The 27,434-nt window shown below is 39.6% G+C and overlaps 1 protein-coding gene across 5 annotated transcripts in view; it reads left to right on the top strand.

Annotated features, from left to right (window-relative positions):
* The window catches only part of TRAPPC9 (trafficking protein particle complex subunit 9), a gene marked incomplete at its 5' end in the record, with an annotated part of 509,504 nt that overhangs the window by 356,657 nt on the left and 125,413 nt on the right, over positions 1-27,434 (top strand). The window contains one exon of one of the 5 annotated variants that reach the window (XM_080377739.1): positions 3,689-27,434. This exon is cut by the window's right edge and continues 14,180 nt beyond it. The exons of the other annotated variants lie outside the window; for them this stretch is intronic. Coding sequence (XP_080233865.1) covers positions 3,689-3,735 — 47 coding nt within the window. The 3' untranslated portion in view covers positions 3,736-27,434. The remainder of the gene's footprint in view (positions 1-3,688) is intronic. 5 annotated transcript variants of the gene reach the window in all.

Genomic DNA, 27,434 nt, shown 5'->3' with positions numbered 1-27,434 from the left:
ATACAGACTCTGATAGCAATTGAACCAGTTTTTAATTTTCATAATTGCACTGAATAATAATGAGAGTTGGACCTATTTGATGATGCCTAGATGGGCATTTTTGGCTTGAACACTTGACCTGTGATTTCTACAGTGAGTGCTGGTGATAAACACACACTCCCCCCACCACCACCACCCTGAAAAAAACCCACAACCCAACAACAACAAACTTAGGCCCTATTTGGGCTATTTTGGTCATAAATTATGCAAAGGACATTTCTTGCCTCTTGCTGTTGATTATGGAGAGTGAGCAGAATGAGGTGCTCCATTTTGATCCGAGTGTTTGAATAGATGTTGCAGGCTAGGACGTGGCTGAACAGGGTTTTCAAACGGGAGATAAGAGCAGTTTCCAGACCCTGTAAGCAAAGTTGGGGTTCCTCCTGAATTTCTGAAAAACTGCTGATGCCTGCCCTGTCTGGCTAAGTTTGGATGGCTGTGGTAGGTCTGTATGTATTAGAGTTTACATACATTTTCCATTCCTTTTGGAGCAACTGCCTGGATTTCTCTTCTTGCTTGAAATGCAAATGTTAAGATGTATTTGTTGCCAACTGACAGAAAGCAAGAAAAATTATTTTAGTAGAAAGAAATCAAGCAAGCAAGCATAGCCATTCAATATTTAAATGACGGTGTTCCATGGCAATTTTGTCTTGAAATAACCTTCTGGTTTTGTAAATTGTGCAGCACTGTTTTTCAGTAGCCAAAATTCTGTCACACACTCAAAACCTTTTGTGGTATATGCATTGCTATCTCAGTAATGGAAAGGTGGGAGGAGATAATTGGCAAATCTTATTAATCAGCAGTGCGTTCCAGTGAGGGTAATGAATCAGTATGTTGCTTTGGTGAATGCATGTTGGTATCCAAGCAATCTGGCAACCCTTTAGATTTGACCTGAGAAAATAACTACAAGAGGATTCTTTTTTTGCATCCCCAACTTCAATATTCCAGCGTTGTCATTTCCATCCTTTGCTTCCACCCAGAAATATGGAATTGAGAGGTTATTCCCCACCACTGCAAAGTTTTTTTGTTGGCACTGGCTCTTTCATTAGGGTGACTATATAACATGGACATTCACGGTAAGGATCAGTCCCTGAGCTGAAGTCATGGGATGTGCCAATTTTTGAGGCTGCCAAGGTGTTTCAGGAGATAAGTTAGAAAGTGGGCATGTTGTACATTCAGTCTTTTTTCTTTGCCATCTGCCTGAAAGAAGTACCTTTAAGTAGATTCAAATCAGGGAAGAAATCGCAGTAATTGTTTCCAAATGCCCCATTTTGTGCAGAATCAGTTGCTTTAAAGATACAGTCTTTTACAACTTGTCTGTTAGAGTTGTTTGGCTTTTTTCCCCTCTTTTTTATTACCTCACCAATATTTCATGGCTATCGTTAACATAAAACCAGAAGGTAATTTAAAATTAGGTCTAATTTTTCGTTAGAAGACCATCAAAGAACTAGTGGTATACACCACATGTGTTGGTTCTCCCAAGCTACTTCTATTAGAAAAGTGTTAGTATCCAAAAATGGTTAAAATGTACCCACATGCAGCCATCTAAACGCTGCTTTTGCTGGGGTTTCGAGGCAAAATGTCTGACTTCCAAAGCTACTTTTAGATAACAAAGTAATTGCCATAGGACTCCGGTCCTCTTTTCTTTGCAGATGAATTTCTTCTGCTATAACCCGAGGAAACTTTTATTTTGTTCATATCTCAGCTGTTTTGTGATCTGTGTGATTTTTCACCATGGTCTTTTGGCTTACAGCAAGCTGCCATGTGTGTTATTAGTGCACTCTCTCCGACAGTAATCTCTGTATCTGTTATGATATGGATGAGCCCTACAAAAGCTCTCATAAAAACTCTCGTAAACACTTACCGTATGAGAGTAAAGGGCTCCAGGCGAGGGCTTGTTTAAAAAGTGTGTTGTATTTCTCATCCACGAGCTTTCAGACTCTCAATTCAGGATTGGTTTACTGGAATTAATTTTATTTTATATCTGACGTTAAGAAAAAATTGCCACCAGTTATTATTTCTTTAAGTAGGCATTTATTTTGATAATTTAAGATTAGAGGGGAGGAAAAAGCTCTGATACACCTGTGTTAGAGCCCTCAGTTATCTGTGATGACTGTAATGCTGCTGGCCATTGGCTCAGTCCTTACTCATCACTGTTCCCTATAAAATCAGGCTCATTTTAATGGGTTGCCATAGACATTTTGTAGAAGAGCTTGCTTTGACTCAGCTGTTGAGGAGAAGGTATTGATGCTGTTGCTCTCATGGCCCTTCCTGGACTCTGGCCGTGGGAGCTGCCTCCTCTTGGTGTGCAATACTGGTGCGGCACTGGAGTATTTACCCATGGAACGTGATAGTAAACTGTTTGTACTGCACATTCAGGTCTGGAGCAAAGCAGCGCTTTATATTGGCTTCAAGAAATATTATCATAAGAAAATATAGCTACCACATTTTTTACAAGTCATGACGGTGCTAGGTAGAAGTAAATACAGCAAGCACGTTGAAGAAAAGGAAGGAATTGGGCATTAGGCAGAGCCCACACTGGTACTACTTGTCCCCACACACACTGGTACCACTTGTTGCCAGCACCTAAAATCAGTTGTGTTATTAGTGGGGCCTCTAGGTATGGTCACTATTCAAAAAAATGAAAATAATCATTGTCGGTCAGTGTCTCAGTCTTATTAAATGAGTGTGACATGACTCTACACAATAAAACCTTATTGTTGTCCACAGACAAGTGGGCTGTGTTTTAGACCTAAAAAGGGAAATTAAACTCCTGAATTAGTGATGATACCCAGTTTTATGTTGTCTTGTCTTTTTTTTTTTTTTTTTTTTTTTTTGTCCTGATGCTGAGATTGCGTTATTACCGTCTTCCACAGATGCAACAGAAAACACCTGGTGTTGCAGCTTAATGAAGTGAATATTTAATGTTCCACAACATGTGACTTAAGGCAGGCAATGAAAAAAAATTAGTCTGTTATTGGCAAAGATTGTACAAACAAAATAGATTTCCTTCATGCAGTGGGAAGGAAAAACGCCAGCAAGGATGATGAAGACTTTCTTAATAAGATTTCTGTTTTCAAATATTCTGCTTCAGACCTCTTAATAAAATGAATGCACAGAGCTAAGATCACTGTTGAATGTGATTATACTCTCATCCATTTAATAATGATGCAGTTGTAGGTTTTTTCCCTACCTTCTCTTCTAACTTCAAATATTTAGTGCTGAGCAAATTTTGCTTGGATTTAAATGGGTTTATTTATTATATCTTTCTCTAAATAAGCTTTGAGTTTATGTAATCTGAATGGTACCTCATCTCACAAAAGGATAAACATAATTTTTTGTAGTCATCTTGTGACTTCAGTGTGTCTCACGCTGCAGAGGCCACGCAAACAGGAGCCTTTTTAGGACAGCATTTGAAAATTGAATTTAAAGAGAGCATTTTGGTTTAATTTGCTGGGACAATTTACTTAAATAGGCAATAATCTTGTATTTGTCCTGGTGAGACCTTGGACAGAGAGTACATTTGGGCATCATTTTTGATGCTGTAGAATATGCCACTTGTGCTAATAACTGCTGGTAAACTGATACATTTATATATTTTTAGTGGGAATGACTGCTTTTTGGCTTATGTATTATTTGTGATTGATTGCAGGTTGCCTTTTTATTTTCTTTCTGGCTGGGCAATGGAAAGAGAAATGACTCTTTACTTCCTTACTCCCCTCTGTTCTCAGCCGCCTCCCCAAGAGATTAGCTCCAATCTTGGCACCGCGTGACAGTTAGCAGTTGTGACAGGCTAGCCTATTTTTGGAAGTCTGTCCCCACTCCTTCCCTGCTGGAAAAGAAAAGCAAGTTATCTTTAAAAATTAATCCATCTGGAAGAGGAGGAGAAAGCTGCACGAGGCACTCGCCACTCAGTGCTCGGGTTGCAGTTTTGCTAATTGTTTGTTCAGCTTGTGTCACGGGATCGGAGGGGTTTGCACTCCACCTGGCATCGATCACCTGCCCTTAAGCTCTGCAAGAGCCCTTCTGTTCTGTATGGAAAAAGCAGCAGACTCAAATACAGCATGGAGCTGCATGGATGTTGTCCAGTCATGTCTTCTGTTTCACACATTTCTGAGCTGCTTCTGCAAAACCAGAAATACTACTGCTTGTCTCCAAGGAACAGAAAGAGAAGTTCAGAATTTGGCAGTTAGGGTGGAAAGATGGGGGTTTTTCTCGTTTATTTTGCCCCTTCTTTAGGCTCTGCAAGCTCTGCAAGTAGTAAAATACATGTGTTAAATCACACTCACAGTGGGGTAACATCCATAGCACTGTTCCATGTGAAGAAGTAACTTCTGTGTGCTTAGTGATTACATCTCGTATTTTGATATGCTTTCCTTATAATCAAATTCCTACATCTCTGTGCATTGCAAACCCAGCGCAAATAAGGCACATATAGTCCTGGAACTTTCTCAGGATTATCAATTTAAAAATGTAAAGCAAATGCTATTGTTTGGTAGGGAAAGTATGGCAGCAGAATTATGTCATCAACGGATAGTTTATATTGTATCAAGAAAGGAAGAATCTCAAGTATGTGCAAATGTGACCAAAATGGCTTTTAAATTCCCGTTCCATGTTGTCAGTGTCCCTAAAGTTCAGGAGCACGCTGGACAGCTGATGTTAGCTTTGATTTCCCAAAGCACTAGTATTTTGTTTTCTTTTCTTGTAGGTGGTTATTATTGGAACTTTAAAAATAGACTCTGTTGTCTGTCTGTTCTATTAATTTAATCTTATTCTGGATGCTTCACTTTATTTCCTTATATATGATGTGAATACCTCTGTGCCTACCTTGTGTATACCTGTCACTGGAATATCAGAACACCTTTCCCTGGAAAGCTGGTGCTGTCATCTTCAGAAGGGGCTCGTCCTCCTCGCATCAGCTCGGTGTACAGGAAATTAAGTATTCAAATGATCATTGATGTAAGGAGTGGGGAACACTTGGCTGTGTTTTCCAGGACATCTGTGGAAGCTGTGTCATTTCAGGCTCCTGAACCACAAAGCACGGATTTATAATGGCTAATGAGGTAGACGCCATAAAAATCTCCAAAATAAAGTACCTTTGGAGGCAAGACTGTAATACCTTTTTTTTTTTTTTTTAAAAAAAAAAGGATATTTTAATCAATAAAAAATAAATAACTAATTTTTTTAAAAGTGCTCTGTTTAAGTAGATAACATTTCCTGAACGCGGCTTTTTCCATTGTCCTCTATAAGAGATGACGATAACACTATATGGCTGTTTCTGTCCCCTGTACCAATTAAATCTCAAAATGTTCTTAGGCTTGTCTGAGTAGAATGGGTTGAATGGAAAGTGAAGCAGTACCATGATTTAATGCTACAGTAAAGTGTGTATTGATTCCTCCACTGCTACCACTTTTTCTTCGCCTTTCTACATCCCAAATAAATAAATGCGTATGTTATGCATTGTAACCCTTCAAGGTTAAGAACTTCTTGAGGAATATAGCTCACCTGATTACATTCTCACCTAAAAGTTTTGGGGTTTTTTTAATTATTACTATTGTGTTACATGAAATTCACACTTCTCTTCATTACCAGAAGGAGATGCCCATGAGTGTATAGTTATACGCCCCATATTTATACTGTTTCATATCAACCATGTAATCATAGAATGGTTTGGGTTGGAAGGGACCTTAAAGACCATCTAGTTCCAACCCCCTGCCATGGGCAGGGACACCTCCCACCAGACCAGGTTGCTCCAAGCCCCATCCGACCTGGCATGTGCACACTATAAATTCAGACCGACACAGCCAGTGAACCAGCCTCACGGTTGCCCATCTCTGCTGTGTACCCTACGCAATCTAAGGCATAAACTGTACGTGTGTAATTCTGTGAATCTGAGGGAAATTTTATCATACCAATTAGATGTTCTTATAGAACAGAATAACTTCATGGTGGAGGACAAAGAAATGGTTGAGGAGAAAAAGATTTTAGGATCATTTTTGGTACACATGTATGTGTGTATGTTGCTATTTGTTGTTTCTCAAGGTAGATCGGTGAGGGACACTTCTTCTGGATGTTGCATTCCTTCTGCATGGCTTTGTGCATGAAGGGAAAATGTTCCCTTAATTACCCCTTATCTCATTTACAGAAGAGTAAGCATAATTAGGCCTGTAAATTGGTGATTACTCTTTCATATCCATTACCGCTAGGATGCAGCATTTTTTAAAATATTTATTTAATGTACGTGTGAACTAGCATAGTAATGAATGGGCTGTGCTTCTGGACTTGGTCTTTTCATATGCTAAGCAGTAATAGTTAATCAGCTCTGGTGTGTGGTACAACATCAGATAATCAGACCAAAAACATCCATCTGCTTCTCTTGAAATGAATCATCATTCTAGCATCCTTGCTCAGTATCTTCTGTAGGAGAAAAAAGAAACAAACTTCTCTTAGCTGAAAAAGTGTTTGCTTCCTTATTCTAAATGAGTATCTAAGAGGAGGGGGAGAAGAAGTGAAGTGATACTGGTACGTATCTTTATGAGGCTGGCTGATCTGTAACTTTTTCACTACATCCTTTTTATCAACCCACCATAAACAAGTGTGCTGCTCCACGCATTGGCTTGTCAGGGCACGTGGGGAAACGTTTGTCCCTTGAAGTTTTACACTGCTCTTAATTTGTATCTTGAGCGATAGACTCCATTCATCTAATCTTTCTAGTTTGTGTTTTTGGAAATATGTATTAATTTAGTGTGATTCTACATATTGCTGTTAATAGTTTTCTGCACATAGGGATCAGCAAATTATTCCTTCCTTTTTGGTTGTATGTGTAGATTTTATGTTTTTATCTCCTTTTCTCCAAACATGTAGTCATACCGGTCTGAATTTCCTAAACCAGTTCTGTGGCTATAAAATATCACGATAAGTTTCAAGTCAGTCTATATTTGGACACACAGAGCAAGTCCTGGGAAGCTGCTCTGAAGTTTTTACATGTTTAAACTATTGTCCTCTACTTACAAAAATAATTCTTCCTGCAAGAGGTGAGGGGGCTTGCTTGCCTTCACCGCTCTGCAGTTGCTTTGAGAATAAATGCTACTTGTACCGTGTTTTTTCTGTGATGATCGCACATCTTTTTTATTTTTTAAAAATAATTATTTAAGGGAGATGATTAAAATAGCTCAGGTTCTGTGTTACTAAGTGCCCAATTAAACCTATGAACTGGAAGAAGTTACAACAATTACTACTTTACGTGTAGACGTGTTGATGGTCTGATAGCTGTAACAAAAATGTAACCCATTTTTTTGCCTTTTTTGAGGGTGCTTGATTTTGTCTGCATGAATTTGTGCTCCGAGGTTGTCATTTGCCAGGTTGTAGCACGAGTGGTGTTAAAGGGGCAATTGCCTAGCAGCTCCTGCTGTGCCTAGTCCCATTTATATGCCTAACAGGGTTGATTGGCAGCCTGGATGGAGTGTCCCAAAGACTGTCCTGGGTTGTTCCTGCTGTAGAAGTGATCAGATTGTACATAAGACATTTATTAATAGTCAATAGAAACTTTCCCGCAGAAATGATTATGCAGAACAGTCTTTTGTATGTCACTAAGATACTGAAGAGATGTTTTGTATCTAATCAAGGTATATCAATAACAATATATTATGAGTGTGCTGGGGTGGTCACAGAAGACCAGTCAGCTGGATTAAATAACTGAGAAAAAGTGATTTGAGGAGTCATCTGACTAGCTCACACAGCCTCCTAGGAAAGGTTTGGAAATGTTGTCGAAAAAGGAAGCGATTTGTGTAAGAATGTAAGTTTGAGTTGATCATCACAGAATCATAGAATCATTTAAATTGGAAAAGACCTTTGAGATCATCAAGTCCAACCATTAATTTTTTAGACTCGAGAGATTAAAACCTCTCCTTTGTGAGTATAGATGAATAAGCCTCCAATCATGATGGAACTTTAGTCTTCTCTTGCCGTGTTGTTTGAGACCTGCCGCTGCCTGCCGCCACTTGCTGCTCAGCACCCGAGATGGTGGCCACCCTCACCCCCCATCTCAATTTGAGATCCATGCAAATAGGTGTGTCCTGTGCCTCTGCACTCAGCCAGGGTTGTGTGACTGCCACGTGGAGCAAGCAAGAAAGTCTGCTCAAAGCATCTGGCAGAAGATATCTGGTTTCCTCCCCTCCCTCCCACCTCCCTTGGTCTCCAGCAGGGTGTCCTGTTGGAGTTCCTTCACTGCGTCTGGCCACAACTGGTGCAAGTCTGTCCTCTGCCTTTTCTGCTACTTGGAGCCTTGATCAGGGCGTTCACGGTGCATTTGAAAGTGCCGAGGAGGTCTCGCTTTTGCCAGCCTAAGGTCAGTCCTCTCTTAGGCCATAGCTTGTCATTTCTATCTGCAGGTGCGTTCATCTGGTTTTAGTGTTAAACACTTACCATTCCTTTTGTTCGTTTTGCTTATTGTAGTCTTATTTAGATACAAGGCAATGCTTGCACTCCCCCCACCCCCCACCCCCAATTCTACTATTTCAGTGTATTTCCAAGGGCTACTTATGCATATGATTGTAATTCTGCAAATCATGCGTGTCAGTGAAATTCCAAAGCATGCAAATTAAAATGCTTCCATATGGCCACCTTGGTTTTAGCGCTTTGTTAATCGGTAGAGGAAGGGGTCTAGCTGGATATTTTTTATTCCCCATATGAACATCCATCTGTTGTATGATTGTCCTCATCTCCATGAAGTTGGCCTCGTCATGCTTTGCTCTGGCTCTTACCTGATCATAAAAAAAAAAGCTTCTTTATAGATTTGGTCATTATACTTGTTTCTCTTTGATTACCAGCTTGCTAGCTGATCGGTGTCAAGAAGCTTCCATAATATTCATTATAATACAGACTAAATCAATATCTGTCTAATGGAACAAGAATATACCCGTTAAGATTATGAATTACAGTGGTGTCTCTGATGTTTGGTGTTTCTGGATTCCAGCCTCTCAGAAGGCTGGGGGTGATGCTGACTTAACAAAATTATGAAAGACGTAAAACAACTGGTTCATGTAATTTTTATTTACTTGGACTCCCAGGTAAAGAGACCTGTTTGCTGTTCACATCAGTTTTTAACAGGGTAAACCAGGGTACTTTATACTAATGTATCTAAAGCCCACTGTATAAGCAGTTTATTTTTTGTTTATTTTGGTCCTGGGGGGAATACTCACATTTTCCTCCGTATTGATTAAAAATCTTCAATGTTTACTTTTATACAAAACTCATCAAAATGCAAGGGAAAGCACTAATTTCTAATAGCCAAACATCACAATGTCAATGTGGTTTGTTCTCCAGCCCTACAGACTAATGGAAATGAAAACTGAAATGACACTGGCACGCTCCCATACGAGCGTAGAGAGAGCTGACTGCTGTTTAAGTTAGCTGGAGTTACTTTATCAGATATAATAAGGAGCAGCAAATACCCAATTTCACCCAGTTACCTAGAAAGGACCTCTCTGCCACTCTTCAAAGCTTGCTCATGGCTCTGCTGTTCACATACTTAGATCTGCTGACTTGTGTAGCAAAGTGGGTTTTCTGCTGCTTGTTACTCGGGACCCTGGAAGCCAGTTCACCAAAGACAGCTGGCTAATGCCTCTGATCTCCGTCACGAGTGTTTTATAACCTTACGAGAAAGGACTGTACTGGGATTGTTGAAAAACATGCTCTTTTATTCCCTTTGGTGCAGTTACCTGTATTGCATCCATCGTGACATCTCATCTTATAAATACGACGGGTATTCTTGCCATATTCCCAAGAAAAGATTGGTGCAAGGGAGTAGAGGAACTATTTAAGTGAATAATTCATTAACACGATATATTTTTGCTAGCAAAGGCAAACTGTAGAAGTTCACCTATATTTGGAATGTGAGGGCATGGCTAGTGACATCTAGCATTTTCTTCAGCTTTGGATCAGTCCTCTGATTTGGGCAATTTTGTCCTGGCATCGTTGTATCTGAGGAATGGATTTCTCTACCCCCGAAGCGATGGTATTTGGTGATATTTTGGGTGTCTTGACTGCAAATCACTTGGAGGCGTTAAGAATGGTAGGGTTGTGTGATGCAACTGGTGTAGAATTAGGCTTGTGAGATCTCGACTATTGATGCTATGTGAGAAGCTGATAATGCAGGTCGACTTTTAGATCCTTTTTAGATTTCGAGTTGATCAAGCAGCGCTAGCTTTTAGGGGAAAGCAGAACTGATGCGTTAAGTATAGCATTATAGATTCTTAGCACGGAAAGGCATAAGGCTGTTTTTCTAGGAATATTTTTTAGAGCAGAGTCTGTTTCTCATCTCTAGTGTCCTTCATATCATGTACTTTTATTAGATATTCAAATAACATAGGGAAAGATATCGCTACCCTGCTAATTTGGTCTCTGATCTTTGAAACGCTTTTGTATATCCTTATGTTTATTCATGTAAGTTGTTCATTTGACTAGTCTGGTTGCAGAGTAAGAGATGCATAAATAGTGCATTTTAAGTTTATTACACAATGTTAAGGAAGATAAGGGAAAGTATATATGTCATTGCAAGCTCATTTATTTAATGGTGTACTGCACAGAATACACCAGCATGTTCTACCATGAAATTTATTCTTGTGCTGCTGGTGGTAGAGGAGTGAATAAAATACATCTGTTATAGCATAATAAATCATATTAATATCAAATAAAAAAGCATAAGGATCTTGTTATAGATACTGTGGCTGCAATATAACCCAGGGCAAGATGTGAATAAGTAACATTTATTATTAAGTGTAATTTTTATGCTTCTTTGAGAGTGACAAACATTTGACATGTTCAGTTAATACTTTTAATTAAAATTCAAGGTTAATTATGAAGATGAGTAACTCTCCTTCATTACCTTTTAGGAACAAAAGATACTTACAATTTGAGAAAGAAAAGATGATTAACCCAGTAACATGTATCAGTAGAACTGCAAATACTCCCTTACAGGAGCAGAGATGATAAATATTAAATGCTGCCTCCCCCAGCAAAGAGGGAATGAGATTCAAAGCAAATTGAGTTTGCAGAACTGCTGGGTTTCAAAAAAAGTGATGTTAAAATAACTGTAAGTGCACTTGTCAAAGACATGAACCGTTGCTTCAGCCAAATCAGATTATTAGAACTTAGAACAGGGAAGGTGTTGGAGTCTCGCTCTAAGTTTCAACACATTATTGAAGTATAACTCAGATGTAAAACATTAGATGTGGGATTGGTTCCTTGGGTTTAAGTCCTGAATATTCATCCCCTGGTCATGTAAAAAACTTGAAAGAGGGTATTAGACAACTAGCCTAATTTCTTCCACTGTTTCCAAGAAAATGGCAACACCATCTGATGCATTGTAGTACGTTATATTTATAGGTCAATTTAGAAGCTTTTTCTATTAAATCTTGTCAGGCTCTGTGATTTATATGGTATTTGTTCAGCATGCCTGTAGCAGATATGACTGGGTAATTTGAAATATGAAATGTGTTAACCTCTGAGTTGAGCTAATGATAAAGTTGAATTAGGCTAATAACAGCTTAAAACAGCCATATGTTTTCTTTCAACTTTTTAGACTTTCAATCTTAGCTATGTTTTAGACTCTTAGAAAAATACAAAGTGTTATTTCTTTGTAAGTACAGCATGTTGTTCTGAAGGGTCACCTCCAGGTCTTCGACTTACAAGTAGGAGAAAAAGGATTTTGTTTTTGATATGTTCTGAAATTCCAATTTTTGAGAGATGTCGCCTTCTTCTATTTCCTGTGTCAGTCACTGGTATTTACCGTAGATTTTTAATCAATTGCCAGATCTCACAACTGGTTTGAAACAACTAGCGTAGTTGTTTAATCTCTGCAGCCTTTTCTGTGGGTCCTTTGAATTAACTCAAAATAAGCTACGAACACTGCAAGACTCACACTTTTTTATGGATTTGATGTGAAAACAAGGCATTGCTGTACCTGTCGTACAAAGAGACTCTTGAAACTCATCTGATGAGAGAAGAGTGTGTTTTGGCCAGGATTCAACTCCTTACTACCAAACCTGACAAGGAGGTTCAGCTTTACAAAGATGCCCTCACTTCAGTGACGTCTTGGGTGGTTGGTGTGCCCAGTCTTCTGGTGTGTGGTGCAGTCAAACTGTTTGAAATGTGCCTTTTACAAAAATGGGGTACTATGTTTGCTCCTAAGTGACGGAATTTGATTTTTAGGAGTGCCGCTTGTCAGTGTCGTGCCTTGAAGGTCACACATTGTTTAATGATATCTCATCTTCGCTATTCCTATTATCCCAGTTTTCCACTTGTGTATCCCACTGGTTTACATATGAATTCCTGGGGGAACCCAGATTAGGGAGTTCTTTTAGACTCTGCTTCATCTGTGGCAGTGAAAGTTTATGTCTGGAATGTGGAATTATTCCTGGAGCTACTAGACCTGGGGGAAGGCAAGGTGCAGATCTGAAACGGGCTCTTTTATTTTACAGGCTGAGAAATTCTCGTTTCAATTAGCAAGTCCCTGCTGATGGCTCCTTCACACCTGTGTGAGGATCCAGGTGTAGAAGTCAAGCTTTGTGTATCACTTTGAATAAATAGTAATGACTAGAAAATGTAGAAAACTTTGAAAATCCCTCCCCGTATTCTCTTTCTGATAATGAATGTATATACAAAATTAGCCTTCTTAGCATTGTCTTAATTAACAGACAATTTATGTTTTTATCCCCAGTAGCTTTGCAGGCAAATTTTTATATGTAAGTCTAGACACACCTGCAATGTTTGGTGTGTTTACCAGCACCCAGAGTCTAAAGCACATGGTCATGAAGATTGGCTGTGATATCTGGTATGGCGGCCATGGAACATAATTAAGTTCCCACAGAAAAAAAAAAAAAATGGCCTCTGTTAGCTGACTCATCCGATGCCTAGAGGTAACCCTTAAAATCATACATATCTGTGCTGTGTAAATGGTGCTTGTCAAAATGTTTCTTTTGAGGGGATGTGTTTTGTTTTGGGTTTTGGGGTTTTTTTTTTATGTGGACAAGGTTACTGCTCGGGCATAATAGCAGAGAGCTGTGCTTTGCCATAGGCAGTGCAATAAACTTCCAGACCTTGACTGTCACAGCAGAGGTACTGATCTAGGGTGAATTTAGATTGCTTTTCAATGCATGGCTGTGAGATCAGATTGGAAGAGCCCAGGAAAATCTTTTGAGTGGAGTGTATCAGTCACCCCACGCATCCAAATGCATTTGCATCTCATCAAAATGTCCTGTAATGTTAAGCAGCGACTACAACATCTTTCTTGGGTAGGCTGTTGCCTGGTGTTAGATTTGAATAAAATAAAGATTATCTGCAGCACAAATAAAATGAAAATGCCTTTCTTGGACTCAGCTGGGCTGCAAGGTGTTTAGGTATCTTGTGTGTCGTTGTCCCCAGTTCTGTCTGATGTACGTCGTTTACATCAGGGGCTAATGGTCCCTCTGTGTCCTGTACCAGTTCAGGCCATCTCCAATGGTTTCCTGATGTTTGCCAGCAATGATAATGGAAATTTGCTCAGTGCTTGTGACCCTGCATTGGAATCCTTCCACCAAAATGGAAAATCTGGTGGGTTTCCTGTCTTATTTTATGTCAAAAAAAAACTTTCTGTTGTTTTCTTGAAAAACATAAGTTCTAACCTTGCATCAAGGTGAGACACCAGTATAAGAAAACATAGACTGCCAACCTATACAGGATTACCTCGTTAGCTTCATCGAGACCTTCCCAATCCAGATGGTGAAAACATTCTTACAGGAGGCTCAGCACTTTCTGGAACCTTGGAAGAAGTTGCCTTCTCGATGTCTTTTAGTATGAAGCCAGTCTTGTGGCTCATGGGATCATTATTGCTGTTCTTCTGTTTTCCTTTAGGATCTGAGGAAGAGCCTCAGATGCCTGCGTTGGCCAGTTACAGTAGTTGGTCTAACCAAAGTGATTGCCTCTTCTAGAAAACTCGCCCACAGCAAAGAAATTATTTACTCTTAAGGTCGAGAGGCCCAGTTGTTGTTGGAAGCCGTCACCTAACGCTGGGAGTTCAGTGGGAGGCAAAATAAAAAGGAAAAAATAGGGAGCTCTTCATCTGTGGGTGTGCTTTATGTAATTTACTGCATTTTGGGGAGGAAATAGAAAACTTGCATTTTTCCAGTGTAAACAATTATAGGCTGAATAAGGGGGCTTGCAAGGTTGCATGGTTCGAGACCAGCATTTGTGTGGGACGACAAATTTTATGCATCGTTTTACTGTTGATACATTTTATGTTAGGTAACAAACACATTTAAACCCTGAGCACATTGGGATCTTTTTTGAAAGCCGAGCTAGGCTGCATTTCAGTCTTTACAACGCATAGTCCAGAAAGTTGGCTACTCTGACAGATGGCATTGCGATACGCTTTTAGCACCGAGGATTTCTTCGAACGTAGCACAAATGAAGTTTTCAGCAAGGGAAGGAGCTCATCCCTTTTACATTTGAAAAGTTCATAGTCTAGCAGCAAATTAACTATTGGTCTGTGTGTCTCAGTCCCTCAAAAGGAGGTCTGTAAGATACAATTTTTCCTTGGAAGACTGGAAAAAAAATTATCCAATTTGGGATATTGTGTATTTTTCTTAGTCAGATTTCATATACTTCCCCAGGAGAGTTTGGCCCACAAAAAGTCAGATCATACCTCCCTTGAAACTGTTAGCTAGTAGGACATATGAGAAGATCACAACTTCTCATATTTAGGCAGAGATGTGAAGGCATCTTCACATTGAAGATGTGAAATTCAAGATTTTAATCTTGAAAAGAAGGGGGATTTTCCTTTATTTTCTAGTCAGTGTGATCTGAAATTTTCAGAACCTAGATGTCCTTCTGCCACTTTTGTTCTCTGGTGCTTACCTATAACAAGCCATTTTCTACCCTCTCTTGCTGCACTGCCCAGAGGCATTCCGCTACTTCTGGGCTGGTGGGATGTCACAGCTGAGAGTCTCACCTTTAGACTCCTGTATTTCCATCCAGCAGGTCTAAGACCTTTATACAATTCTGAAATAGATGTCCATGAGTTACACAGAATAAGAAATGTTCTCTTAAAGCACTCAAATATTTCTCTGCAGCTTTTGGGGGTCTAGGAAGAGTAACCACACCAAGATCTGGTTTAGGTGAGATCAGAGGTGCCACCCTAACCCTGTATCCCTTTTCTGACAGTGGCCCGTAGCATGAGCCTTTTTTAGCAAACAAAATGTCAAGTCTAAAAGAATGCTTTCCCAAATGTGTGCCGTTCTAGTTTTGGAAAACCGCATCCTAGGCACTTTCTGAGCCAGAGGTTGTATCCATAGCTTTATGTTCATTAGGTCATGCTGAACTTTTTTCAATGGATTTATCTAATTAGTCTTTGAAACCACTTATGTTTTTCGGTGCCTATATCACAGCAAGTCATTTTTTATGCATGTTTTATAACAGCTTAAAGGACCTGCTACAATTACCTACAGGTTTTTTGTGTGTACCATAAATCCTTTTCTATGTGCATAAATCCCATTAGTATAGCTTTTATTCTATGTGTTGACATTTTGGTAAACATCTCTGCATCAACATTTTTATCAATAGGTTTATATAACAACCTATTATTCCAGTTTCTAAGTACAACTGTCCTTCCTTAGCTGGAACGAAATATTTTTACTTTGCCAAATTTTCTGAAAGAAATTACTAAAAAAGATTTAAAGCTCTTTTAAAGCATGTAACATGCAAATATGAATGTATAATTGGATTTTATATTTTAAAAAATATATAATATTTGTATATATATATATATCTCATATATAATAGGATTATCCAGTCCCATCCTCTCATCTTTTTCTACTGAAGCTGGTGTCAATCTGTGGGATGGTGGGTTGTCTTTTGTGTAAAGGAGATGTATCTGTTCTACATAATCCTTTCTAAAACATGTCCAAAAACTTTTACTGTTTTTTTCTGAACTAGTTACCAGATACTTCTTGCTATTCCTAATGAACCGAATGGCCTCCTTTTCCCTTTTTTTGCTTGAGCTTAGCATCCTACTATTTTCTCTACATTGTCTTCTGCTGTTAAAGAGGTGTGGTTTCTCTCTCACTTCTCTATTTTTTAAAAAAATATTTTAGATCTGCTTGTGTTTTAATTCCAGGGCTAATGAGATTTTTGTCAGATAACATTCAGTCTTTGGTTTTTGTCCTCGGTTTTTAGATAAAGGTGTGCTGAATCTCTAGGAATATTACTTTGTTATTATTTCCAGTCCCTTCACCCTAAATTTGTGGGTGATCTTGTATCTGCAGTGTTCAATGTATTTCTTACCGGGCAGAAGAGAATAATGGATTTACTTTAATATTTAATAGAATCTCTCCTCTGGAAGCCTTACAACCATATGTTATTATTTAATGCTTTTTGTATCTTCCATCTTCTCAGTAGGGCACCTCTTCTTTTATTCTTTTTTTCTTTTTCTTCCATTTTTTTTTTTTTACAGTGATCTTTATGTTACTGGTCTTGTCTTAGGTGTAGCTTTTAAAATGTATTTATCTCTAGTTTAGAGACTGTACTTCCAGTTCCTCCTGTCTCCTCACTTCGGTTTTGGAGGTACGATTTCTGATCTCAGCTTGTCAGGGACCTCTCTCCTCATAGAGGCTGTTTGATGTCTCTTCTACATATTCTGTTTCCCAGTTGAGCAACTATATTTTGTGCCAAATTCCATGTGATATCCTGAGCTGCGATCCTCCCTGGGAATTTTTGGGGTGAATAGCACTTGTAATTGCTCCCTTCTGTGGAGTATCTGTTTCATAACCAAAGGAGTAAAGGCAGGGAATGAACAGGGAGTGGTAGGTTTGGAAGATTTTAACATCTCCCCCTTCACACTCCAGCATCAAGTGGTGACACTGTAGGCTCGGCTCCTGGTCTCTTAGTATTTCTTTTCCTTTTAATCATTTTGCAAGTTTAGTATAAAGCTGAATTCAGAAATTAAAAAAAAACGTTTGTATGCTACTAACAGACGGTTGTGAAAGATGAATACCAGAGAGTGTGTGTCTTACCGATTTTAAAGTACCTGGACTTGCTTTTAAATTGCCACGCCGTGTTGCCAGTGTTCCTTAATATCATAATATGTATCCTTATAAACCCCAAAGGAAATAGTAAAAATTATCCAGGTAATGATTTCTGTGAAGGGGAAAAATAGGAAGACTTTTTGGAAACCAAAACTTGTTCATGGTATAAAGCACTGGTTTTAAATTCATAACATGTTAAATGTTTCCACTTGTATATATAAAGCAATTTGTCTGGAAATTCTTGAGCTTTTTCTGTAATGAAGAGTCCTTTAATGGAAGACCTTGCAGTGGGTCATACTCTGCAGTTTCATCTGTGGAAGGCTGGGAGAGGATAACAGAGGAACAGTAAGAAGGAAAGCGAGGAGGAAATAAAGGCTGTGGGTTTGGTTGCTTACAGAAGGAGCAAAGGACCAGAATAAGAAATGAAATCTGAGACCCGAGGCAAGGATCAGCATCTGGGAACATGCACGTGCTGCTGTTAGGCATGACGTGTTGGGCTGGAGGGGAGGAGTCCGTACAGTAAAAGTATATTATATCTTGGGAGGAAGGGAAGGATGATGCCACTGTCAGACTAGGAGGATAATTTTAGCAGCTGTGATTTGAGAAGCCTGGAAAGGAAGGAGGCATGTGGGAATTTGATACCAGCTAGGAAAGGAGTCACAGTAACTGAGGCGGGAGATGATCAGGGCAAAGATGAATGATTTAGCTGGGCTGGTAGGAAGAGTGTTTGATACTCAGTAAATTGCAAAGCAGGGAAGTGATGTGACCTGCTGAGCGTCCAGCCGCCACACTGAGGGCAAAGCAAGCAGCAGAGCGGGTGGCGGTATCGCGGGGCTGCTAGAGCACAGGGTTGGGAGCGACGTTCCCAGACGTGGCAAGAGACGTGGGAGGGAAAGGATTTCACCCGTTGCTAGTGTGTGATGTGCCTTCCCAGCTGTGAGGTCTAGGGGCTGCCCTGGGAGACCATGCAGCAAGGTTTGTGTTGACGTTGCCTGTTAGCTGCATAGCAGCTGTGGCTACCTCGTGAATGAGTGCGCTTGTAGGCTAGGGAAGAAACGTGGAGGTGGGAACTTAAGGAAGCAGAGATTTTGCAGGTAGGAGAGTGAAATGAGAGACATGTTGAAGAAGCACTCGGAGGGAAGGTTAAAGTTTACCAAAATTCACAGTTACGCTTTCACCCCATACGGCAGCAAAGAAGGAATCTTTGTAGTGACATCCAATACTATTTACTCCAGCAGATTTTGATTTTTTTAACAAAGTAACCATATGCTATGTTCTCACCTGGAGGGAAGTGACATATGGTGTTGTTTAATAATTGAATTTATTTTAGAGCATCATGTAACGTAATTGCCCTGGAAGTACTTTACATACTGCGTAGCTGCCTTTGAGCATGAAGAACAGTGCTTGGTTTTTTGCCTTCAATTGTGCTGTTGTGCTGGCAGATAGCTGTGAACATCAACAAGTCAAATAAGTGATGTTAAATGACAGAAATGATTCTGGAACCACTTGTATCTGGGGAGGTGAGAGGTTTTCTTTGGCTTTCTCTCTGCTTTTCTTGTCAGCTGATTGTGACCATTTGCCAGTCATGATGGGACCAAGCTAAGGCATCTGATTGTCACTGGCTGCAAATGCAGGAAATATATGTCCAAGCACTTTTTATTCTTGACTCCTCTTTGTCTATTAATACTTTGTGAAAATAGATGAGGGAAAAATCTGTCGTTTACTCCAGTTGTCCTTCCTGTATCTATAAATTTTTCAGAGTGGGTTTTTGGTTAGGCTTCTTTTGCCCCAGCATCCTCCGTTTAACAGGGCTGGCAAGTGGGAGCACATGGGAAGGCATTTGTAGAGCTGTCTTGGGCAGCACTTGCAGAGGCACAAATGCTCTCCCAGCAAGGCTCATGGCCGTTGTCATTAAAAGACTCTGTGCAATGGGGAAAATATTCCACTTTATTCCCAAAAGAAGTAAAATGTCTGATAGCGTTGGGACTCTCCCCAGTGTGAGTCCCTGGTGATATTTTTTTGGTCTTGGAAAAAGTAACTTTTGTTCTAACTGGATTGTGCTAGTGCATTCTTTATGAATATGTTTTTAAAAATCTTCATTCTATCTCTTCACAAGATCGAATGTGAGCCAGAAACTGCAGGATTTATATTCTGCCTTGGTTAGATATACATTTTTTATCATATTAGCAACGTTGTTGTCATATTGGTTTTCACTTTCATTAGTACAAGGCGTTATGTTTATTTTCCTTTTGAGTTATCTGAAATAAATTATACTTTAATAAATGCAAATTAGCTCAATAAAACCAACATTAGGACTGAGGGGGAAGAAAACTAAGAAATAACTAATATAGAGGTAAAGATTCTAGTTTGTTTCCTTCTGCTCCCACAGAGTCCTAAACCAGGCATTCCCTTTGCAGACTGCTTCATTTTTTGCCACGCAAGAAATTTCCCTGTGGGAGTGACTCCAATACACTTACTCCTTATGCTGCTCTGAATCAAGTGGGGATGTTACGTAGTTTGTCAGAGTTTCCTACCCTCTTGGATTTATGCTTTATTTATTGTAGTATCGTATTTACTGTATTGTATTATGTGTTATTAATGCTGTTAACTGCAGCAAATAACTTCATTCGTAGCCTTCTACATGGTGCTCAGGCCCATGGGTCCTTAAAAAGGTGAATCAGCTTTTTTAGGGACCATAATGGAGCTAGCTGTTCCTTCTACAGTTCAGCTTTGGGTCTTTAGAACCTCTCTTAGTTCTGGTTCTGCTGGGTTTTGTTGTTCAGAGGGAAGTTCCTAACCATATTTGAAACTCCTAAATACTTACTTCTAGATGACGATTTGGCTCCATAATGTGTTTTTCCAGTTCTAAATTACATCTGGAATTGCACTTATTTTGGAGGAAGACAGTCCTTTTGCTGAGCTCTGTCATGAAAGGGTTTTTACCAGCGGATGTTTCGGGATGGAAAGCCAGAAAATCAAAGGCACCAGTCTCTATGTCCATTATGAGCCCATTACCCCTGTGTTACAACGGGTTATTTTAGCTTTTTGGCTGATAATAGAGGCAAATAAGACAACTAGAGTAGCTGACTCCTGCTGAAGGAATCACCCCTTCTGTCCTTCCCTTCCATTTCTTTCTAGAGCAAATGAGAAGGACATTATGAAAGGAAGTATCAGCATCTGTAAAGGTTTCGCCAGCAGTTCTGCTAGGCATGGCTGGCAGTCCAACACACCATACATCTTGTCAGTCTTAGAGAGTGGAATAACGAGGAGCCGCTTGCAGGGATGCTGTGGATGAGGCTTTACTGGTTTGGGGAGGAAGAGAATGTAACCCTGCATACATGAGACATGCCATGGCTCTTACCGGCCTGGTCAATTTTATTTGTTTATACTAATTTTGTATTTAAGGCCATCATAGCTCCTTTAAGAAGTTAAACCACCAGCATCTTCCAGGAGAGATTCATATGTGACCTCTTGGAAAAGGAAGACCATAAACTTAATCTCCAGACTCCCTGGTGGGGAGATTCATGGCCAAACACAATTGACTGGAGTTTTCAGTAGGAGAAATGAATGAAGTTGCATTTCCTGGGAAGTAAAAGAGGTCAGAGAAGGAGAAGAAGAAGATATAATGTTACCCGTTGGTTGAAATGTCTATGAAGCAGGGACAAACTCTGAAAGGAAACATTCATAAACCTGAAGTAGTTATGCTGCTCAATTTATTTTAAGCCAAACTGATGGGCTCGTGGTTGACCTCTTTGCGTCACAAACAGCAACAAAGTCCCTTCTCTCCACTTGATATGTAGGAACCTGAAATCTCAGTTTATCTTTGCAGAAAGGATAAATGTCTCTGCCTGATATTTTCCCACTGATCTGCACAGCTACATAAAAGCTATGAAAGAGGAAAGACCGCACATGTAATTTTATATTTCCTGACCTGTCTAGAGCTTGCATGCCAGGTTAACATCACATTGTACTCTCTGATGATGCTACACATTCTGACAGGCTACTATTGACCTGTCCCTTTCTACCCAACAACAACAAACCTAAAAAACCCTAAAAAAATCCATTTAGCATCAAAGAAGCCCAAAGGAGGATTATTGGATGAAAGGCATATCACTGCTATAAGCTGTAGAAATAAACAAACAGATCAACAAATTTATTCCATTCAAAACAGGGTTTGTGATTTGAGTAGTTAAAAAGAGAGTAAATAATAACCTTGCATTCCAGAGACTTCTTATTTGTTTGTATAAGCATCCATGAAAAATGTTGTTTATTTTGGGGGTTTTGAAATTATCTCAGTTAATATTCCATGAAAGGAAAATGTATTCAAACAGAAACGGTAAGGACAAGATCCATATCATTTGCTATAGATGTCCGTATCTAATCCTGTTGTATTAGGCTGCCTTTATGCTGAAAGGATAGTAAGAAGCACTTGCAAGTTTTGAGTTCCTTGGCTTATATAGTTGTCTGGGTCAGGACCAAAGAATGCCTGTCTCCCCAGTGACCTTGAAGGGAGCACAGGGAGATGTAAAACTGGTGAAAACCAGCTACGTTTGCTCAGCTGAATTCTGCCTTGTTTCCTGTATTAAGGAACTAAGGTTTTTTTTCTAGCTCTGTGAGTTAGAGAATACAACTTGGAACAGCTCCAACCATGCAGCATGCTTTAGTATGACATAATGATAACATCTTTATAGTTATTAAGAAGTCAAGCAGGGTTTGCTCTAACTACCACTCCAAATGTTGCTTTACATCCTGCTAACAGTCATTGGCATGTATGCCATACCGGGGCAATGCTAGTATGTGAATATTTAAATGTTAAAGGAAATACGGAAGCGCCATGCGTATAAGCTATAAATGAGACAAGATTGGTAACACCAAAAGGCAGTATCATTTGAAGAAATCTACTTAAATAGTTGCTTTGTAAATGAAACAAATTTGGGGAATACTTATTCTCACAGATAAAGTTTCACTTGTAAAATTTGCTTCTAGGAAGCCTGGAACCCTGCGTAATACTCCCCAATGCATCTGAGGGCAGGATTTAAGGAACACACAGTTAGGCTACTAAACACTGAAATGTGAACAAGCCCTTGATTCATGATTTTGTGAGTAGGAAGAGCAGAATGCGCATTGCTTTCATAAAGTTATCGTTACAACTCCAGCATGTCGCATTTAAAATCTATTTGAAGGATGCAGGTTAATTTTATTGGATCAGACTCAAACCAGACGGGTTGCTTCATACACAACGTTGTGAGGAGGAAAAGATTTTTACTGTGTCTTGAAATCTGACAGCACAACTACTGTAGTTTGCCCAGGGAATATTAAAACACTAATTTGCTGAAAATGTTAAAGTAAGTGAAAGTGGCTGTTAAACTGTTGGTGTTTGTTTGCCTTTCTTTGTCCCCCTGAGGACTGATCTTTGGAGGTGTTGGTTTTATTGCAGGTCTGAAGTTGAGTAACTTTCTTTGTTAGAGTTGATTTTAAACTCTGTCCCAGAAGTTAGATGCTACTCAGAGAAAGTAAGTTAATTTTGAAAACACATGAGGCCTCCTGAGCTGAAGCTTCTGTTGACAGCTCTGCTGGGTTCTTCCTAGAGTGTTGCAAAAGGCAGCTCTACTGTACAATACTGCATTTCTATAAGTTCAGTAACAGTTCTGCTTTTGGTTCCTCTGTAATACCTACTTTCCATTATTCAGCTTTGCTTTTCTGCCTTGTGTGCCGAGCATTTTTATGTGATGCAAAGGAAAGTAATTAAGAGCAAAAAAGGAAAAGGATAAGGATGTGATATGGTATCAGCTCTGACCCCCCCAACTTAAGAAGGACATGGACCTGTTGGAGAGAGTCCGCAGGAGGGGCACAAAGATGACCACGGGGCTGGAGCACCTCTCCTATGAAGGCAGGCTGAGAGAGTTGGGGCTGTTCAGCCTGGAGAAGACAAGGCTCCGGGGTGACCTTATAGCAGCCTGCCAGTGCCTAAAGGGGCTGGGAAGCCTCTTTGAGGGTTGCTGTGTGGTAGGTCTTCTCACAGGAGAGGTGGTAGTTATCCCATCATTTAGGAAAAAAATGTACGAAAATACAGACCAACCTTTTCCACTTTCATATGCTTGAACTCCTCAGCCTATTCCTACCCCAGAATGGAATATTCAGGTAAAACTGTCTTGGCCTCATAACTTCCTTCTCTTGCTTCCAGTTGACTGCTTAGGCTGGAATTCTTTCACCTCGCTCACTGGGCAGAATATCTTATAATACTTACTCAGCCACTAGACAACGCAGGTAAAATACCATATGAAATATGGATCCAGGAAATTATTACAAAACCTCACAAAATCAATGGCCCAAACCCCTTTTTCTATGGATTTAGTACTAATCAAACGGTAAAACATATGTGAAAACAAGAGTATGCCCACAGAAGAAAGTATTACAATTAAACTAAAGATTTGAAATACCCGAGGTAAGGAATTACTTGGATTTCAAAGTGATTTCTGTTTGAAACAGCTTTTGTGAAATTTGAGGTGAGTTCATTAGCAGCTTCTAAATAGACTGTGTGCCTGCGATATTGAGCTCGCCTTTCTGTGGGATTCTCACGTTCTGTGGCCATAGGAAGGCTCCTTGTGCATGTTGAGTTGTGTGACAAAATAGAGCATTTTTCACATTAATTCCTAAGACTTTTTTTTCCTCAAGTGTTAGCCTGTGTCTTGAGTTTTACTGGGCTTAAAATTGCCTTCCTTTAAAGGTTCATTCGGTCAACAGCCCTTGCAATGTATACCAACTGTAAAGTGTTCGTTGTGACTAACAGCCTCCTTCCAGCAACCCAAAATAGCACTGCTTTTTCTGTCCGTGTCTATGAATCCTGGTGAGGATTTTGAAAAGCCAGCCACTAGGTATAGATATAAATCCTCCGTATTTGACAATGAAAATCCCGTTGGTATCTTCAAGCTAGATTGTATTTCCATTTGTCTCTCTCTAATATATAGAAATAGTTGTAGTTATATTAGGAATTTCATAAATTTTTTTTTTTTTACTTTAAAAGGGGGAAGAAAAATAAGGAGAAACCTAAAATATAGTAACTGATTTTTTAAAAGAGTAGTTAATTAAGTGGTAATGTGGGAATGTAACTTAGTATGTTCCATGGAAAAATGGCAAATTTACTTATTTATTTTCCCAAACACATGATCAATTAATAGTTATTTATTATGTCTGCTAGCATAGAAACTATAAATCCCTCTAATCCTGCTAACTGGTGCATTGCAAGCAATGGGGCAAAACAGGTGACCGTGTCCGGAAATAACCATCTGTGTAAAAGATGAAAGAAAATAACTGAATGAGCTGGGGATGGTTCAAGAAAACAAGGAGATGCTGTGGTTCACCGCAGTAGGCAGGGAGTGATCTCTGGCATGTCATTATCCTTGTGAAGCCTTTGCGGGCACCACACCAAGGAAATGCTTTAAGGAGGGGGTGAAGCGACATAACTCTTCCAAGAGCCAAGGGGCAGCATGAGAAACGGCTTGGAAAAAAACCCTTGATTTAAAATCAAACAGATGGGCATGGGATGTTCTCACACGCCTGCTAGAGGTGAGCACAGCCATCCAGTGCAGGATGACAGAGGTAAAGACATGGGAGGACAGGCTGCGGGAGGGGCTGGGACCACCAAAATGTGGCAGGCATTACATTTCTGTACTACTAATGTGACTGTGTGATGTCAGAATTCATTAAAGCCTTTTTATAGGTACAGTAGCAACACCATATGGAATATTGCTGTCTGGCCATGGCTACATGATAGTCTCTGAAGAAAACCATGTGCATTCAGTACGTCTGTGATACTAAAACTCGAGATGTATGTGGAAGGGATATACCCACAGAATTAAATTTATCCAGTAGCCAATTAATATCTAGTAAATTCTCTTCTCCTTATTACTCAGAGAACACAAGCAGTTCTTTCCTGAGGAGGGCTGTGGTGGGTTGACCTTGGCCAGCTGCAAGGTGCCACCCCCCAGCTGCTCTCTTACTCCTCTACCTCAAAAGGATGGGGGAGAGAAAAAGAGATAAAGCTCTTCAATAAAAATAAAGACAGGGATACCACTTACCAGTTACCATTACAGGCAAGGGAGGTTTGAACTGGGGAAAATTTATTTATTTTCTTGCCAATTAAAGTAGATCCAGAGAAACAGTGACAACAATTAAATGCATTTTATCTTCCCTGGGCGTGGAGACCTGATACAGAGGGACAGGTAAAGGTCCCAATTATATCCAGAGTTTTCATATTTGGGCATTGCTGATATACTAAATAAAGATGACACAAAATACAGAATTTTGTACCTCTATGTTTACCTGTGGGAACTTGCGGAGTTTCACAGTGCGACATTGTCAGAATCCTCTCACATGTGTTTTATCTATGGATGTATCAATATCAGAGCTTCTAATTACTCTAATTTGAGGAGGGGCTACTGAGGAACATACCTCTAAGCTATGAAATAGATTTTCTTCCTGATTGCCCTAAATATTTATTTTTGGTTCATGATAGCAAGCTCCTTCAATAACGTTTGTTTATGAGGTGAGAACCAGAAGGCCACATTGCTGCTGTCTTTCTAACAGACCTCCGCAACTTCAAAAAGTACATATTATGTCATGTGCTGCTCCTTACAAGGTGTGTGAGGTCAACCTGTGGGAAATAACTATTTCTATCCCCATCCCAAAACATCCCTTTTCCAAATACCCATCCCAAGGAGGCAAGAAGGAAGGGGAAGCTTTCTGTATTGTCATTATAGTGGCTGCATTAATTAATACTTTGGTCGGTCCCGTTGGTGAATGAACCTCTGCAATCTGCACAGAACTTCACCATGTAGAGGAGCAGCCTTGGGTGGAAACCTTCTGGTCTGAATTTTGTGTCTCTAAATAGACATAAAAACCATCCGTCTAAACATCTATAAATGTAGGAATACGAATAAATCAAAATGTCAGTAGTGGTTTTGTTGATAAATATCAAAATACTCTCATTCTACCAAACCAGGGAGTGTTTGCAGTTCTTCGTCACGTGAAGCCTGTTTCAAAGCATAAGATAAAATAAGAACTCTGATGCAAGGCTCAGTGCAGATTGCAGATCTGGGGCTGAAACCATTTCCATTTTCAGTTCAGCTAATTGGTTTCCAATTGCCTCTTTCATTTCACTGCACCCAAATGCTCATTTTCAAATCTGGAAGCAACTGCATTTCAAAGTCTATAAAACAGAAATATTTTTTGCTTGGGTTGTTGATTATCCAAAGCATTTTTCTGTTATCAGTGAACATAGATCTACTTATGACGCCAATAACTAGAGTCACTTGATTGACATTACTCCCACAAAACGTAAACTTAAAAGTGTCCAATTGGTTCCTACTCCGCTGTTGTAATCATGTCATGAAGTTCATCACTTGAAACTACTATGAAGACAGGACAAATACCGTGATGTCAGAAACGCTGTGGATTTGAAAGAAGTTCACAGAAAGGAAAGATGCAGATTTTATAGGGTGTCTACACCCGTATGGCGTGGCACACGTGTGTCAGATGCATATTTGATGTGTACCTTTTAATCAGCTATCCCTTGCCCATCCAGAATAAGAATAATTTATAAATTAGTTATGGTAGACTGTAGACATTTCTATTTCTTTCTTAAATGTTTGCAGGCTGAGAAAGACTTGTTGATTTAGACTTGAGGTTTACCCAGCTGTCTGTGTTTTCAGTTTGCCAGGCTCAGGTTGTCTGTGCCCATCCTTTGTGAAATGCTCTGTGCCTAGTTGCACCATTGCGCTGTGCATGAACTTTAAGAGTTCATACTTCTTGACCCAGCAAGGTACGGCCTCCCTTTTCAGTAACACCAGGGAAGAAAAAAATGCATCAATTAAGCTTGATGTATTTCATGCAGAAGCAAAGTTGCATGGTAGTAACATCCAAGGTGGTATTAATCACAAAAATAAGAACAACACTAATACAGTTTATGAGCTGAAGATTGTTACTATTTTCCAGAAGAAACTTTTACTTTCTTCCCCCCCCCCCCTTTTTTTTTTCCTGATTTTTGATGCTCTCCTTTCATTTTAATACTCCAGTTTCCTCTTTACTTGCCTACTTGGAGAATGTCTGAGAAACCCGTTTATGTTTATTTGAGCGCTTAGAAGCATTAATGCTGGTTTACACCTCTGAAAGATAATTGCATTTTACAATTAGCTAAATTTTGTTTTAGTTCTTCTAATTGTTTAGGTGGCAGCAGTACCAAAACTGCCGTGGTCTTTCATGGTCTGGAGCACACATTTTATGAGGAGCAGCTGAGGGAGTTGGGGTTGTTGAGCCTGCAGAGGGGACAGCTCAGGGGGACCT

Source organism: Falco punctatus (assembly GCF_963210335.1).
Source record: "Falco punctatus genome assembly, chromosome: 3".
Taxonomy (NCBI): domain Eukaryota; kingdom Metazoa; phylum Chordata; class Aves; order Falconiformes; family Falconidae; genus Falco; species Falco punctatus.
The sequence above is the reverse complement of the archived record's forward strand: the minus strand, read 5'-3'. Positions and strand labels throughout refer to the sequence as shown.